At 30.8% G+C, this 15,714-nt stretch overlaps 1 protein-coding gene across 1 annotated transcript; it reads left to right on the top strand.

The window, feature by feature from the left end:
* Positions 1-326: 326 nt before the first annotated feature.
* Positions 327-13,501, top strand: LOC143050837 (eukaryotic translation initiation factor 3 subunit E-A-like). The gene is made up of 13 exons (XM_076223948.1): positions 327-460; positions 2,043-2,160; positions 3,089-3,206; positions 3,883-3,925; positions 4,364-4,468; positions 5,958-6,083; positions 6,528-6,652; positions 6,928-7,048; positions 7,646-7,747; positions 8,562-8,671; positions 10,096-10,198; positions 11,140-11,274; positions 13,324-13,501. Exons 1-13 carry the CDS (start codon positions 371-373, stop codon positions 13,345-13,347), a joined length of 1,320 nt encoding a protein of 439 aa, XP_076080063.1. The 5' UTR covers positions 327-370; the 3' UTR covers positions 13,348-13,501.
* Positions 13,502-15,714: the final 2,213 nt, after the last annotated feature.

Genomic DNA, 15,714 nt, shown 5'->3' on the forward strand with positions numbered 1-15,714 from the left:
AAAAAAATGAACAATAGAATAACACAGATACATTCAAAACCGAGGTTATGTCAATTTAATCAAATTATGAAGACTTAAAATTTTGATACACATACGAGAAATCAGGTGTCATAACTTATATCTATGTGAGCAATCAGTGGCGGATCCAGAAATTTTCATAAGTGGGGACCCGCTCCAGTCACGCTTCAGTTATTCCCTATATAAGCAACCAATTTTTTTCCCTGCCCCCTCCTAAATCCGCCTCTGGCAATTTAAAACTATTCGCGTTTTTACAAAAAAAAAAAAAAAAAGAAAAAAAAAAGAATATTCCTATCCGTACCCGACGTTTGTTTTATGATTTATAATTCTTTTTGACAAGCGCACCGGCAGCATGGCGGAATGGGACTTGACTTCGCGAATGGGACAGTATTTAGACCGTCATTTGGTCTTCCCTTTACTAGAATTTTTATCTGTGAAAGAAGTAAGCAGTATAATAAACATACATCACACAGAAAGAAACGTATCGTGACCCAAGCTACGATTTAAATGACTGTTTATCCCATCTGTCATAGATAACCTTTCCGTATTGGTCCGTATTGACCATACAAAACACGATACCGGTACTTTCGATTTGAAATATTTTATAGATATTAACAATTAAAAAGATGAAATAGAAAACCAAAACTACAAACAACTCTCCTATATCAACAAGATTGAAAATTAAGACCAGACGTAATCCCTTTTATGGTCGTGTATCTTAGATTAATGCACCTTATCGCTATTTCCTGCCATTACTGGACAATACACAGGTTCCCGTAAAGTTCTGACGCCACAATACAAAATATCTGAGGCCACAATTGAAAAGTGATTGCGATATGACGTTGGTCAATAGTTCAAGCAGGACAGATTCTTTGGTCAGTTTGGAATAGCGATAAGGCGTATTCTAGATTTAGATTAATTTCTTATTTGACCACTTTCAGAAATCCCTCATCAAGCACAGAGTAACTGGAAATGTTAGAAAAATGTTTTATCAGGTTGGGATTAAACCCCCTGTATGATGATTATACCTGTATAGAGGGATAATCCTTCTTTAGAGGGATAAAATTATCCCTCTATAGAGGGGTATTTTTGTTTACACTGGATTTAAAGCAAATTAGGACAGAATGGCATTTTCTAGTTATATTGGCTACAATCTCAAGCATTATATGCATCAACATATGCACTTTACTAAAAATTGGAATAACCAGTTTTGTGCTAAAGTTACAAAACTTGCAATCTTTTGTATACCTATCTGAACACCTGATCAACAACAAAAGGAATAGTTGACCTTTAAATTTCATGTTAAATCTAACAATATAAATTCCGTTCAGTGAGGCATAATTGAGTAGAATTTACCTGATCATCACAGCTTTCAATCATGGTGAACAATAGATTTTATATATAGTCGGATAAGCATCAAACTGGACATGTGCACATTAAATTTAGTACCTTAATTGGTGCATCAACTGTTCCAGGTTACTGCCATAATAAGAAGAGAATGCCATTCTGCCCTATTTTGATTTAAATTCAGTCTAAACAAAAATACCCGTCTATAGAGGGATAATTTTACCCCTCTATAGAAGGATTATCCCTCTATACAAGTATAATCACCATATAGAGGATTTGTTCCCAACCTGTTTATGTCAAAACAATGTTCAGTTTCTGAAAGTCGAGCTATTTATTTGTAGAATTAGGTCATGTACAGTAGGTGTTTGATAATAAGAATTATCCTTATAATTATAAATAGAAAAAGTATTAACATTTGGAAATAACGGAGACATATAATACAAAAGAATCGCAACTCAGAGAACTACCATCATATCTCTCGGTCACTAGAAAATCTTTGTGTCTTGTGAGATCTTCATCAGTAACTTAAAGTATTGAAAGTACTAGAAGTAATGATGAATGTTTTAAAATAACTTGATTTCTACTGTTATTAATGTTGTTTCAGATACTTGTGTTGTCTATAACTCTCGCTGCACATATATTAGTCTATAGTTAAGAAAATATTTTTATGTTTTCAGCTGTATGATGAAAAACAGATGTTAAAAGGGAAGTTGGATCTTCTCAGTAATACAAACATGGTGGACTTTGCAATGGATGTACATAAAAATTTATATCCTGACAAAGATGTACCACAAAGTAATTATACAGTTACATAAATATGTCGACTATAAAGACAATAACACTCAGGTCCTGATGAGACCTATTTATAGGTGAAACATGTCGGCGAAATAAACAGATACTTGGCGGTAAAAACTTGAGTGTTTTTGTCTTTATTGTAGACATATTAATTTTTTTCAAGATGACTGTACATGTGAATACCTAGCAGTATCCACTCGTTTACCCTACCGCACAATCACCACTTCAGGGGTTGGTTCATTTATATTTTTACAGTTACATAGATAATAAACATTATATCTTATTCACATCAAACAAATACTACACCTCAGCAATAATTCAACTAAGCATTGGTCTCAGTGCACATGGTGCATTTGCACCCCTTTCTCTCTAAATGTGTTCAAGGAAATACGAAAATATGAATTAATTTGTGAAAGGATTCAGGAAGAATTTTTTTTAAAATAGAAATTGACATACCACTCCTGACATGCCTGAATTAGTGCTTTGCATCGACCTAAATGACATATTGGAATAGAACAAAACTTGATTTACTGTAATACAAACGAGAAGATGGTTGACAATGGTTGAACTATAATATTACTTACAAATGTAATTAAGGATTCAAAGACTATCAATTGTCTGGTTGAATTTTGATTTTTAGACTATTCACTAATTCTGAAAATATGTATTATAAAGAACATGGATTAAACAAAAAATATATCTGTTTTCATGGTCTCAAACTACATGTAGTATTGTTTGAGCTACAAAGAGTTCATTTACAAGATTAAAATTAATTGTCTTTGGCTGCATTTATTCAGACCTACATGTATCAAAAAGAGTTTCAAGGAAGCAAACTAAATTTTTATGAATCCATGATCACATACATCTAACAGGATCTTAATTCTATGTTTCCTTGTTTTATAATAAGCCTTTTGCATTTTTATTGTAGCTCTGAAGGACAAAAGAACTGATGTAGTATCACAGTTAAAATATTTACAGAGTGAAACAGAACTTATCACAAAAATATTTGAAGATCCAGAGGTCATTAGACAGGTCCAGAGTTCAAGGTGACTATTCATCATAAATCTTTGATTTTCAGTTACATTTTGTAGAGACACACATTATGGTTGGGTTAAACCAGTGAGTTACTATTATTTGTTAAGTTTGTGCTTAAATCTTAATCTTATGCTTATATAGACCATATGTCATAAAAGTAAATCAGTAAAAAAAATTATGTTACCCCAGTACTGAATGTGGAGTATACTGATTTACATCTGTATGTCTGTCCCTTAGAATTTCCTCCACATTCTTTGGAACTGCAACATGTACAAATTATAAATCTTTTATTCAGTAGCAAATTTCGTTTAAGCATGCTCCATGTATGTAAAGTGATACATGTTCATTGCCACATTTACTTCTAATCACCTCCCTGTTGAAAAAAATACTTCTAAATTCTTATTTATAATTGTCAAGTATGACCTGTACATTGCATTTTGTCTGAAACTGTGAAGCAGAGCTGCCTGAAATTTGATATTAAGTTTAATGTTTCATAGTGTGCTATTTTGTATGATATGTTTTCACATTCAATATTCATCAACTTTCTGTTAACTTGGTAGCATGGGTATCATGCGCATGTCATGGTGATTGATCTGAATTGAAGGCATCAGTCTAATAAATATTAAATGAAAGTCTTGGCCTAAAAATGTAATTCATCAAGCAATAAACCATGTTGACATATTTCAGAGATGGGAGACAGCTCTTTGAATTCCTAAGTAAAGAATTTGGCGTAAGTAGTGTTGATGTATTAAAAAAAATCACCATCTGAATGTACTTTCTCTTTTTATGCTACATCTTTGGTCTTCAACAGTTTTATTGGGGATATCTTTATAAAAACAGTGCTTGTCATGTGGAACAATGGCATTTGGGTTAATGTATTTCTTATAAAAACTTTACATGTTACATTAAGAAAATAATTTCGTTATTGATGCTTATTAAGTGAGAAAAGATTTTAGTGCTATATCAGTTGTCAAAGTGTAACATCTATTTCCAAATCGGATCAAAATACAAGTCAGTTTACCAGTGCCCAAAAATCTATGCTAAAATTTTTAAAGTTAAAATTGTTGTTACTGAATTCTATATAAATGATAATTAAAATTAACGTAACAGAAATGTAAAGTTCTTTAAGAAACATACATATATGTGATATATTTCATTTTCTTTACAGTTTCAAAGTAAAATGATAGACACTCTATACAACTTTGCAAAGTTTCAATATGAATGTGGAAATTATTCTGGTGCAGCCGAGTATTTATACTTTGTCAGAGTTCTGGTAAGTGAACTTTTAATTTACAATCAGTAAAATAACAAATGTTTAACTTTATAATATGTCAAACTTAGATCTTCTTTTATACGTACCCCAAGGGTGACTGGAGAATAGAATTATGGTCATCTGTTGGTCTTCTTCCATCCAACAATTAAACTCTTTTCAAAGAGGGGCGTCCTTTTAGCTGCGTGGATGCATAAATGTGCAATCATATCTAGTCTTAATGGGGAAAATAAATCTGATGCCTCAGTCATTGCACTCTTTCTCTCTCTCCAATATTCCCTTATTTTACAGTCGCATTCAAAATTCCTGCCTATCATTTGAGACAACTCCTTATTGCAGGATCTAATTCTTGTATTTATTAATAATTTCTTCTTGTCCTGCTGATGCATGAAATATTAGCCACTACGGCCCACTAGACAACAACCAATCAATTAATCCCTTATATGAATACATCAACATTTAGAAAATTGCAGGAATAAATTGTAAAGTTGGCTTGAAAGGTATAAACATGAAAAAAAAAATCATGAAGTTACTCTATCTTGTTTGAAAATCAGCTGAATTAAAAAAAAATCACTTATTTACTCTCTAGCTTACACCATCTTAAAGTCATAAGAAACCTCAAATTAAAAAAAATCATGCATATGTTTTCTATAACTAAATGGATAGTTTTCATTATACAACTTATGTACATATACTTTTTTCTAAGGAAATTTCTTTAATTTGTCCACATTTAGAAGAAGTTTATTTGTTTTTAATTGCTTGCTTCCAGGAAGCAATTCGCCGACATATTTTCCGTATGCATAGTGACCTGAGCGTAACCCTCCTCGTAAAAATCCGGTGATCGCAATACGCATGGATCTGTCATTAAAATAAACAATTATCTGATTGTACATGTTAAACACGTGCTCAATACCCATGCTTTTTGTTATTTATTTACTATAAGGTGACAATCGGTAAACTTCGACTTTAAAACACGGCATTTAATGAGCAGCCATATTTGTTAAATCATAAGGGACGACATCAAAAGATCAATGTAAGATAAAAAACTTAATTCAAATAGTTTGGGGGTGGGGGGGTTGAACTGCTGCAAGATTTGGTTATCCGACATTGATTTTTACATATATCCATGTGGGTCAATCAACTTTTCCCAAATTAAGTTAATAGGGGAGTAGGGGGGTCAGTGAAAAAACTATTTGAATTAAGTTTTTTATCCTTCATTGAACTTTTGATGTCGTCCCTAACAGACAGAGAGAAAAAAAAATTGACGATTATACGATATATTTGCGTAAAAAATGACAAAATCATGCGCAGACTTCCAAGTTTATGATATATACATGCATTGGTTCAAGAATTGGATAAATATTATTTTTCGCCACTCACTGGTTTCATATGACTTTAAGTAATATTTTAATCTGAGACAAAACAAATAAGTTTTTTTTAGTATTTTCTATTTTAAGTTTAGATATAACTTTGTGAACCTTTGTTTTAACAGTTACTGTCTACAGATAAGAACTTTTTAGATGCTCTATGGGGTAAGCTGGCCTCTGAGATACTTATGCAGAATTGGGAAACAGCGTTAGATGATTTAACTAAACTGAAAGAAATCATTGATGGAAATGTAAGTTAACTAGGTATATCTCGTGTTTGACACTTTTCAAAGTATATTTTTTATAGAGTTTATGTTTATCTTAATACAAATTTAATTAGTCACTGGATACAGTGAAACATTCCACAGATATGTAAAACTACTTATCATTTAACATTTTAGTTTCTTCTAAAAAATCATTGAAGATTTGCAGGCATCAGTTGACATATTAAAAAATTGTTGCGAGCAAATCTTTTAATACAGCTCTTTATTTCCATTTTGATACAACGGAAAGAAAACACATCTAAATCATACATTTTAAAGTGCATATCTAGATGTTTGTGCTTGCTTACCACAATATCATACCATTAATTGGGGGACTGATGCTGAAAATTTGTGGCATAATCTAATTAAAACAAATGATACAAACATTGTTTTAATAATAAGCACTTCTATCCTTCTTCTATTTTATTCCAGACGTTTGGATCAGCTTTACAGAATTTACAACAGAGAACATGGTTGATACATTGGAGTTTGTTTGTTTTCTTCAATCATCCAAAAGGACGAGATCTTATCATAGATATGTTCCTGTATCAGCCATTGTAAGTACAAATATTTATTCTTGTTTCAAATTTATTCTGAGTATGTCTGGTTATTTGTGTCATTTAATTTCTGTGCTATTGACATATACACACATCTCCTTTTACTCATTACTTAATTTTTGTAGATATAAACATTTATATATAAATGCACACAAGTTAACCCCCAATGATGTTCATGATGTCCAATTTCATGTTTTCTGTGTATCATTTAAACTTGATACTCCCCATGATTGCTTTTCCCTCTCTTGTTAGTTACTATTTTTATTTATTAATAGGTACCTGAATGCTATACAGACCACCTGTCCACACATACTGAGGTATTTAACAACAGCAGTTATCACAAACAAAAGTAGGAGGAGGGTTGTACTCAAAGATTTAGTCAAAGTGATACAACAGGTAAACTTATGTATAGATGAATATAAATGGTTATGTACGTATATAAATTTAAAGGAAGAGAAACAAATGTCATAGTTTTTTTAGAATTATTAAAAAAAGTATCAAAAAATGAAGAAAGAAAAAAATGTGATACTAGTTTTATCCTTAACTGACATGAACACATTTTTTTCTACAATTAACTACTGGCTTTTACATGGGAATTCTTAATTCTCAGACAAACATCTTAAATGTAATTGGTTTGAATCTTCTACATGTAATTGTTAAATATAATATTAACATGAATAGCAAATATTTCCTCAGTAAAGTATATTTTCAACAAGAGAAGTGTGTTTAAAGAAAAATAGACCCTCATGAAATGAACTAACTGTCCAATGCAAATCTAATTTGCGCATTTGAATTCTCTTTAAAAGGAATGCTTGCATATGACCATAATTATCTCTTCTATGAGTCTTTTTTATAAAGATGGTAACAAGTAGTTTGTAAAATATTTTAACATTTTAAATTTTTATGTAAATGATATTTTTCCTCTCTAAATCTGTAACTAACAAGTATCCCAAACTAGTATATGTAAAATATGTACATTGGTTTCTCTTCTAGGAATCCTATACTTACAAAGATCCAATCACAGAGTTTGTAGAATGTCTGTACGTCAACTTTGATTTTGATGGAGCCCAGCAGAAACTCAGAGAATGTGAAGAAGTAAGTGTATAAAATTTTATCTTCTTAGTGTTTGACTTCAATAAAATCAGTGTGCTCAATACCTATTTATTATATATATTAGATGAAACTGTCCTCTCATTCAACTAGACAGGCTTTTTATTTTGAATATACATATATTCTTTCTCCCCTAAAATGAAATTGTATTACAGATTACAAACAGTTTTAAACAACTAATTTCAAAGTCAAATAGAGATAGAAATATTTCAGTTTATAAGAAGTTGGTGATAAGCCATCAGATAGTAGGAATAAAACCTAAAGTTGCATATTTTCAACAGGTACAAAAGTATGAAAAGCATTTCACCAAAACAACTATAACATAGTTTGTATTCATTTATTTTAGTGGATACCAATTTTCTTTCATTGGTAACTGAATTTGTAGTTTTGCCAAAGATGGCATACAAGCCTTTAGTAATTCTGTACTTAGGCCAAATAAAAATATATGTGTGGCTCCAGTGACCCTACCTTCCCTACTTTTTCGTCTTGAAATTAGCCTACCCTAAAGATTTTATTGTCATTTTTCATTAAGCACTGTTAAAAGTCAGAATGATGCTCCCATAGACTCAATGTAAAAAAAAACCCATAAAATAAAAAAAAATCCCTACCTACCTACCCTAACTTTTTTCAGATGTAACTGGAACCACACATACTATTTTATTTGGCTTAATTGAACATTTAAATTCATGGTTTACCAATACAAAGAAAAACCTTGAACACTGGTATATTTATCAAGTAAAAAATATGTCAAGCCAACTAACTAAGAACACTAAGTAAGTAAACTTTATCTTTCTATCAGGTTTTAGTGAACGACTTTTTCCTGGTAGCCTGTTTAGAAGATTTCATAGAAAATGCCAGACTGTTGATATTTGAGACTTTCTGTAGAATCCATGAATGTATCAGTATAAGGTAAGTAGTGTAAATTGTCTCATGTATAAATATGCAATGAATAGTACAATTTATAACATGTTTCAGAAAACAGTAAGAATCTAAAATTATCACATTGGACAGAATAAATTGTTTTGTGATGGCAAAAATGATATTAAGGTTCCACTAAAGTCAAAATATAGGACACTTCATAAACATATAAAATTTGCCTGTATTTTTAAACCTATAATGAATAAAGTCCTAAACTATGGGAACATATGTTCATTTAAACATACTCTACATATACACACTGTAAAAACTTTAAATAAACTTGAAATGTTTATTGTTGTTGCCAAACCGGTTTTGGGGTGAACACTAAATTTTCAAAAAAATCTGGAGGCTTGTGAGATGACTTAATTTGTTTTAAACTGGTATGAATGAATACTGTAACATATAATGCAGTACAAGCTAATGTTGATTTTTAAGAAAATGTAGGGATTTACGAGTTTCAGTTAAATTCATGTATTTAAGTGAACGCATATCAAAGGTACAATACAGAAATTGGACAAAAATCTCATTGAAACATATTTATTTGACAAATAAACACTAGCTTGTACTGCATTACATGTAACAGTATTTGTCTATACCAATTTTAAACAAATAAAGTCATCTGGTAGGCCTCCAGATTTTTTTGAAAATTAAGTGTTCACCCCCAAAACGGGTTTGGCCACAACATAACAATTTCAAGTTTATTTACAATTTTTACAGAGTGTATATGTAGAGTATGTTTAAATGAACATATGTTCCCATAGTTTAGGACTTTATTCAATATAGGTTGAAAAATACAGGCAAAGTTTAGATATTTCTGTAGTGTCCTATATTTTGACTTTAGTGGAACCTTAAAGTTGTGAAATATGGGCCTGGTATAGAAACACAATTTCAAATGTAATAAATATAAACATTCATACACATACATGTACTAGACTTGATATTAACTCGCATGTCTTAACATCAGTTTTAAAGAGTAGTCGTTTTTTTTTGCAGTAAAACACTTAAAGGTGTCACTAATAGTGATAATGAATGGTCCAATGATAAATTTCTACTGATATGGCAAATTTGCCACAAAAAAAAACTTAAGTAATACCGTATAGCGGGTTATTTTTGCGGGGTGTAAATTTTCGCTTATTTTTGCTGATAGATCAAAATCACCAAAATAAATTCTGCAAATTCAAAAGTGTGAATGCAAAGTTATTGATAAAAGTTTCAAATCTGCCAAAATAATAACCGCCAAAATATTTCGTATACTTTATTAAAATGAAGATTCTGAAGTTTTACACCCGCGAAAATAGACCGCTATACGGTATAATACATAAAACAAATACAGATGTTATTTTGCAAAAGGAAATGACATAAAATGCCCTCTAAAAATCAATGATTATTAGAAATGATTATATTTTTGAAAATAGAATGTTGGCTGAGAAGTTAAATATGACAGAAGAAGAAGCAGAAAGATGGATCGTTAATTTGATACGAAATGCCCGTCTAGATGCTAAAATTGATTCTAAACTTGTAAGTATTGGTGGAAATTGATTTTCTCTTTGTGTTTTTTAAACCTAGTCTAGTTACAGCTCCTCTCTGTCTTATAAGACATAAAGAATGGTTTGCGCTGTACTTAACATCAACAGTTTTCCTTCTATATTGTGCCAATTTTCTATGCAGTTGCACATATATTGAAGATGTGAAAAGATTTGAATTTTTCTCAGGTTTACTGTTTGTTAAATTCAGTTGATTTTATCATTGAATACTATAGTAGTTACCTAGTTTGTGCAACTCCAACACTTTTCCATTTTCTGTGTATATTAATTGTACACTAATTAGTTATATCTAAGTTTTATATCTAAGTTTTATAAAGATGATACCATTCCTTTGATGTAAACTTTACCACAACAGGAACTTCTATCAACCTCAATCATTAGAATGTTTTGCACCTATAGCAATTAATTAAATTCTGTATGCTGTTATTAGTTTCCTATATAATTAAATGGGACACCAATGTCAGCGCCCAGGTCTACCATTTTACTGAAGAAAAAATGATTGAGACAATCATTTTTACGAATATTAAAAAAATGGTGAATAATGTACTATTGTAGGTGGTTTTAAGATATGTAAGATCAGATTATAATAACATTTTCCATATTGTTGCTGGAATATGTATCAACTTTAGACCAATTATACTCCCTATAGCTTCACTCAAAATCTCAGACTTGATATGGGAGTGTTAGATCAATGTTATTGCTGATACGAACAATGCGATATGTGATATGCTTGACTACATACTCTTGACAGGGTATAGGTCTATAAATTCTGCATTCTAACTATTTGTAACAAATAAAGCATATATTGTATACTTATTGACTGAATATGAGTTGAATAGTAAGTTTATTGTCCATGAGGTGCGACTATTGTCCTGAGACGTTGCCGAGTTTATGTATATTTTTTTATCTCTACAGGGTCATGTTGTAATGGGAACACAAGCTATTTCCCCTTACCAACAAGTTATCGAGAAGACTAAAACATTGGCATTTAAATCTCAGATGTTAGCTATGAATATAGAGAAGAAATTAGGTCTTAAAACAGACACTACTGTAAGTATATAATGTTTAAAGTGCATAGTTGGACATAGTTTGACATACTGTTAGATTTAATGCGGGCGGCAACCAAATGTTGTCCGTGCATTTACTCATGAAGCGTTCAACCAAACCTTTTAAAATTTTAATATGTTGTTACTGACAACAAAATGGAGGTCAAGTTCAATAATAACGATTTTGACTTTTACCGTTCAGGAGTTACGGTTCTTGAAAGTTTAAAAAATGTTGTGTCCGTGCATTTACTCATGAACCGTTCAACCAAACCTTTTAAAATTTTAATATGTTGTTACTGACAACATAACGGAGGTCAAGTTCAATAATGACGATTTTTACTTTTACCGTTCAGGAGGTACGGTTCTTGAAAGTTTAAAAAATGTCGTGTCCGTGCATTTACTCATGAACCAGTCAACCAAACCTTATAAAATTTTAATATGTTGTTACTGACAACAAAATGGAGGTCAAGTTCAATAATGACGATTTTGACTTTTACTGTTCAGGAATTACGGTTGTTTGTCCTGCTAGAGGGTCATTTTCTATCTAGTTTATATGTTGTTATTGTTGACAACATGGAAGTCAAGTTTGATATTGATAATCATAAATTTTACCTATTAGGAGTTTTGGTCCTTGTAATATTGATAAATGCCAGAACACAAATAAATGTTAAAGAATCCGGTTTACTGTCATTTTGACAGCTCTTGTCATCTAGTTAACTTTATGCTGTTGAGTTTCATCTACAGAATCTATTTTGATTGCACTATTTTGCACCCAAATTTATAAAGATACATTTTAAGCCACATATATCATATAAAAAAGTAGACTATACATCTTTCAAATCATGTATGAATTTTAGTTCATATTACAGCTGATGCAAAAATATCTTGCTGGAAATTCGTTTTTGATTATATCTTTTCATTTTCTGTGGCTGGCATACTGATACTGATCATTTTGCTATGCCTGGAACAAATGTGGAACATAGAAATACTGGACGTCCATTTGGTCTTGATAGCTCTCTCGTGTGTACAATTCTTGCCAGTATTTCACAAAACATATATCTTAAAAAATTGAAAACCAGACTTTAATAATTTCTGTGTACGAACCGCTTTTCTGGATTTACCTTCATCATGAACGCTCAAAGCCAAACATTTGAGTATAAGTATAACCATTGAAGAGCTATATGTCAGAAATACCTAAAATAGATAACCAAATGCATCTAAAGCCAACTTTGCCTGAGGGAGTTGAAACCTAAGTTTCTTAATAATTTCAAAATTTATAAACGGACAATTTAAGTGAAGTTTGTTTAAAAATCATGTTAGTACCAAAGTACTGACTACTGAGCTGATGATACTCTGATCAATTATTTTTAGGAGTTATGTCCCTTGGAAATATGATATATATATATATATATATATCGAAAATCGCGTTGTTAGCACTTTCATGTGTACAATTCTTGCTAGATTTTGTGAAACATATATCATAGGTTTATATCAGCAATGACTGACTAATTTGAAATTCATTGCCAATCAATTATTTTTCAGTGTTGTGACCTTTGATAATTTTAATAATATCGGAAATTACATTGCTATGCTCTCAGTCCTTAGATATTGTCCTTAGATATTTAGCAAAAGTTTAAAGCACAAAAAAGGTTATTTTTAAGTTATTGCCCTTGGAGAGATAAAATATTTGCAACACAAAAAGTAAAAACACAAAAATACTGAACTCCGAGGAAAATTCAAAAAGGAGAGTCCCAAATCAAATGGCAAATTCAAAAGTTCAAACACATCAAACGAATGGATAACAACTGTCATATTCCTGAATTGGTACAGGCATTTTCTTATGTAGAAAATGGTGGATTGAACCCGGTTTTAAAGCTAGCTAAACCTCTCACTTGTATGACAGTTGCATATAATTCCACAAGGGACATTAGAACTTTGTTCTTTTATTGTATTTTATTTTCTTATGCTTATTTCAAGACTTGAATCTTACATTCAAAAATAAATAACTGCATTTCTCATTGAAATATAATCTATATGTACTTTTTAATTTCAGACAAATACCTGGGGTCCAGAGTAGTTGCCATAGAAACCAGTTATCAGCATTAAAGTCCTGTTATAAATATTAAGACTGTCAAGTGTTGAAAAAGAACTGATATTTTTAAAAATAGAAAATGACATTAAAATTTAAAATCCATCATATGCTGTCAATAATAAATTATTATTCTCGGAAAGTCTTCATTCATTTTTGTAGAACCTGCAAAATTTGTTTGTGGGAAGAAAGACATAGTGAATTCAGCCTGTGTTGAAGATCTTTTTTAAACAACAATAATTTTCATAACTTTGACCGAAATGGAATTTGATAAAACTTGGAATAGAAGCAAATTTACCATCAAAAGTCAGTAGCCAAAGCATCTTCATTTCTACTGGTCAAATTATAAAACTCAAAACATCACAAAAATATTCAACAAAAATCACAAACCTAATAAAATTTTCAACATCAACTTTAGATCATAAGTAATAAAAAAGTTTATTGATTCACCTAAACCTGACATAATCATAAGCATTGAAACATGGCTAGACAAAAATACATAAATGATTTTATTTCCATCAGAACTTTAAGGTCTACAGATCAGATAAACAACCAAATGAAAATAACAGAGCCACAGAGGTGTATTTATTGTCATCAGTAAAGATAAAGAAGCTGTGAAAAAGTTTAGTCTCAAATAAACATGTTAGCACTTGCTAATTATTGCATATTTCAGACCACCAAGAAATAAAATTTAATCCAACAACTAGAGGAATGAATCTGATTACAATTACTCAATCTTAATAATAATCCAACAACTGCCAATTAAGTAAATACTCTTCTACCACTAGAATTTTGCCACCATGACAATGTCTATACAGATGCAGTCAGATGTTTACCTAATAGTTGCAGCATCCATGAAAAATCATTAATTATACAGCAAAATATAGAGGCATCTCTTCAAAACATATTAAGGCATTTAAAGATCTTACTGATATGAATACTGAAACCAAAAATACTATAAATGAAATGTGGGATTTATATAAAACAATCTCACAAAATCAGTAGATACAATCACCCCAAATAAAAAGTTTACAAATAAGTGTCAACTTCACTTGATGCATAATAAGATATAAGCAAAGAAAAATCTGAATTATAGAATAATTGATTGCTTGCTTGATTGGTGTTTGCTAATGGCTGCCTCAACACAAAGAGGTTTTTATAGGGTTATACAAAATAACTAAACCAATTGGTCCAACCAGAACAGAGATCTTCTTACTGTATATATAAACACAGAGAAAATGATATTTGATCTTGGAACAACTGACCCTTATTGAAGTTAAACCAAAGAAACTCTTCTGTATAAAATATAATGTTGGAGTACCCCCAAGAAAAAAAGAGGATCAATGGATTGTTAATTCTAAACAAAAATAAAACATTTTAAAAATGAACATTCCGATTTTATCACTGAAACAGAAAATAATATACGTGAACATGGCATGTGCTCCATCCAGTTTTAACATCCTTGTTTGTGATGCTTCACCTGGCATACAAAAACTTTTATTCAATATCAATCCACACAAAGCCAATGACCCAACATTACTGGGTACTTAAAAAATCAAAATGCAACACCAATTTTTACCATAATTTTTTCCCGAAAATAATCTCCAATTGAATGACTGGAAACATGCAAATATCACAGGAGCATATATCAAAGGTGAAAAATTAAAAGAAATAAAGTGAATTACATACCAATCTTTTTCATTGCAAAATATGTAATTAACTACTTTTAAACAACAACCTATATATGTAATCTCCAGCATTGCTTAGGACACACTAGCTTCTGTAATACATATAAGTATCGTTTTATTGTTTCCAAATCCAAATAGATCTATCATTATGGGCCTTTCTAAACCACTGAATAAGCATCAAAGCAGATTCTTGGGAAAACTTACTTTACTTTAATTATATTTGTGTATTCTATATGTTACCATAATAACTTGCCCTCAAAATTGTATAATTTTGCTGCAGGTTACAGTTACTCCTAGCAGGGTCGAATCATAGACAACTGGTATTCGTTGACTCTACTGTGAACATATGACAGAAAGAGGAAAAACTGGTAAGCTTTGATTCAGTATCATGCATCTTAGTATCATGATTCTTTGCTGCATGACTGTTACTATGTTGGCAAGAATGTACAATTCTGGTTCAGCGTATTAGTGTAGAAAAAGAAAACCATTGCTTAAATCACATTGTAAGTTAAGCTCATTTAAGATTAGAATCTTATATTACTTATTATGTTTTACCAAAAGGGTTAATAATCTAACATCTATTACATAGTGTATGATAGTAGTCTCGGTTATAACACTTGGGTTTAAAAAGATTTTGTAAAACGTTTTCACTGATTGATTTTGAATG

The sequence above is a fragment of the Mytilus galloprovincialis genome, chromosome 1 (genome assembly GCF_965363235.1).
Source record: "Mytilus galloprovincialis chromosome 1, xbMytGall1.hap1.1, whole genome shotgun sequence".
Taxonomy (NCBI): Eukaryota; Metazoa; Mollusca; class Bivalvia; order Mytilida; family Mytilidae; genus Mytilus; species Mytilus galloprovincialis.

Excerpts from the sequence above, each read along its gene's own strand:
- LOC143050837 (XM_076223948.1), top strand. The coding sequence starts at position 371 with ATGGCGGAATGGGACTTGACTTCGCGAATGGGACAGTATTTAGACCGT. Across the intron at positions 6,653-6,927 it reads ATGTTCCTGTATCAGCCATT|GTACCTGAATGCTATACAGA; the intron begins GTAAGTACAAAT and ends ATTTATTAATAG. Across the intron at positions 7,049-7,645 it reads TAGTCAAAGTGATACAACAG|GAATCCTATACTTACAAAGA; the intron begins GTAAACTTATGT and ends TTTCTCTTCTAG.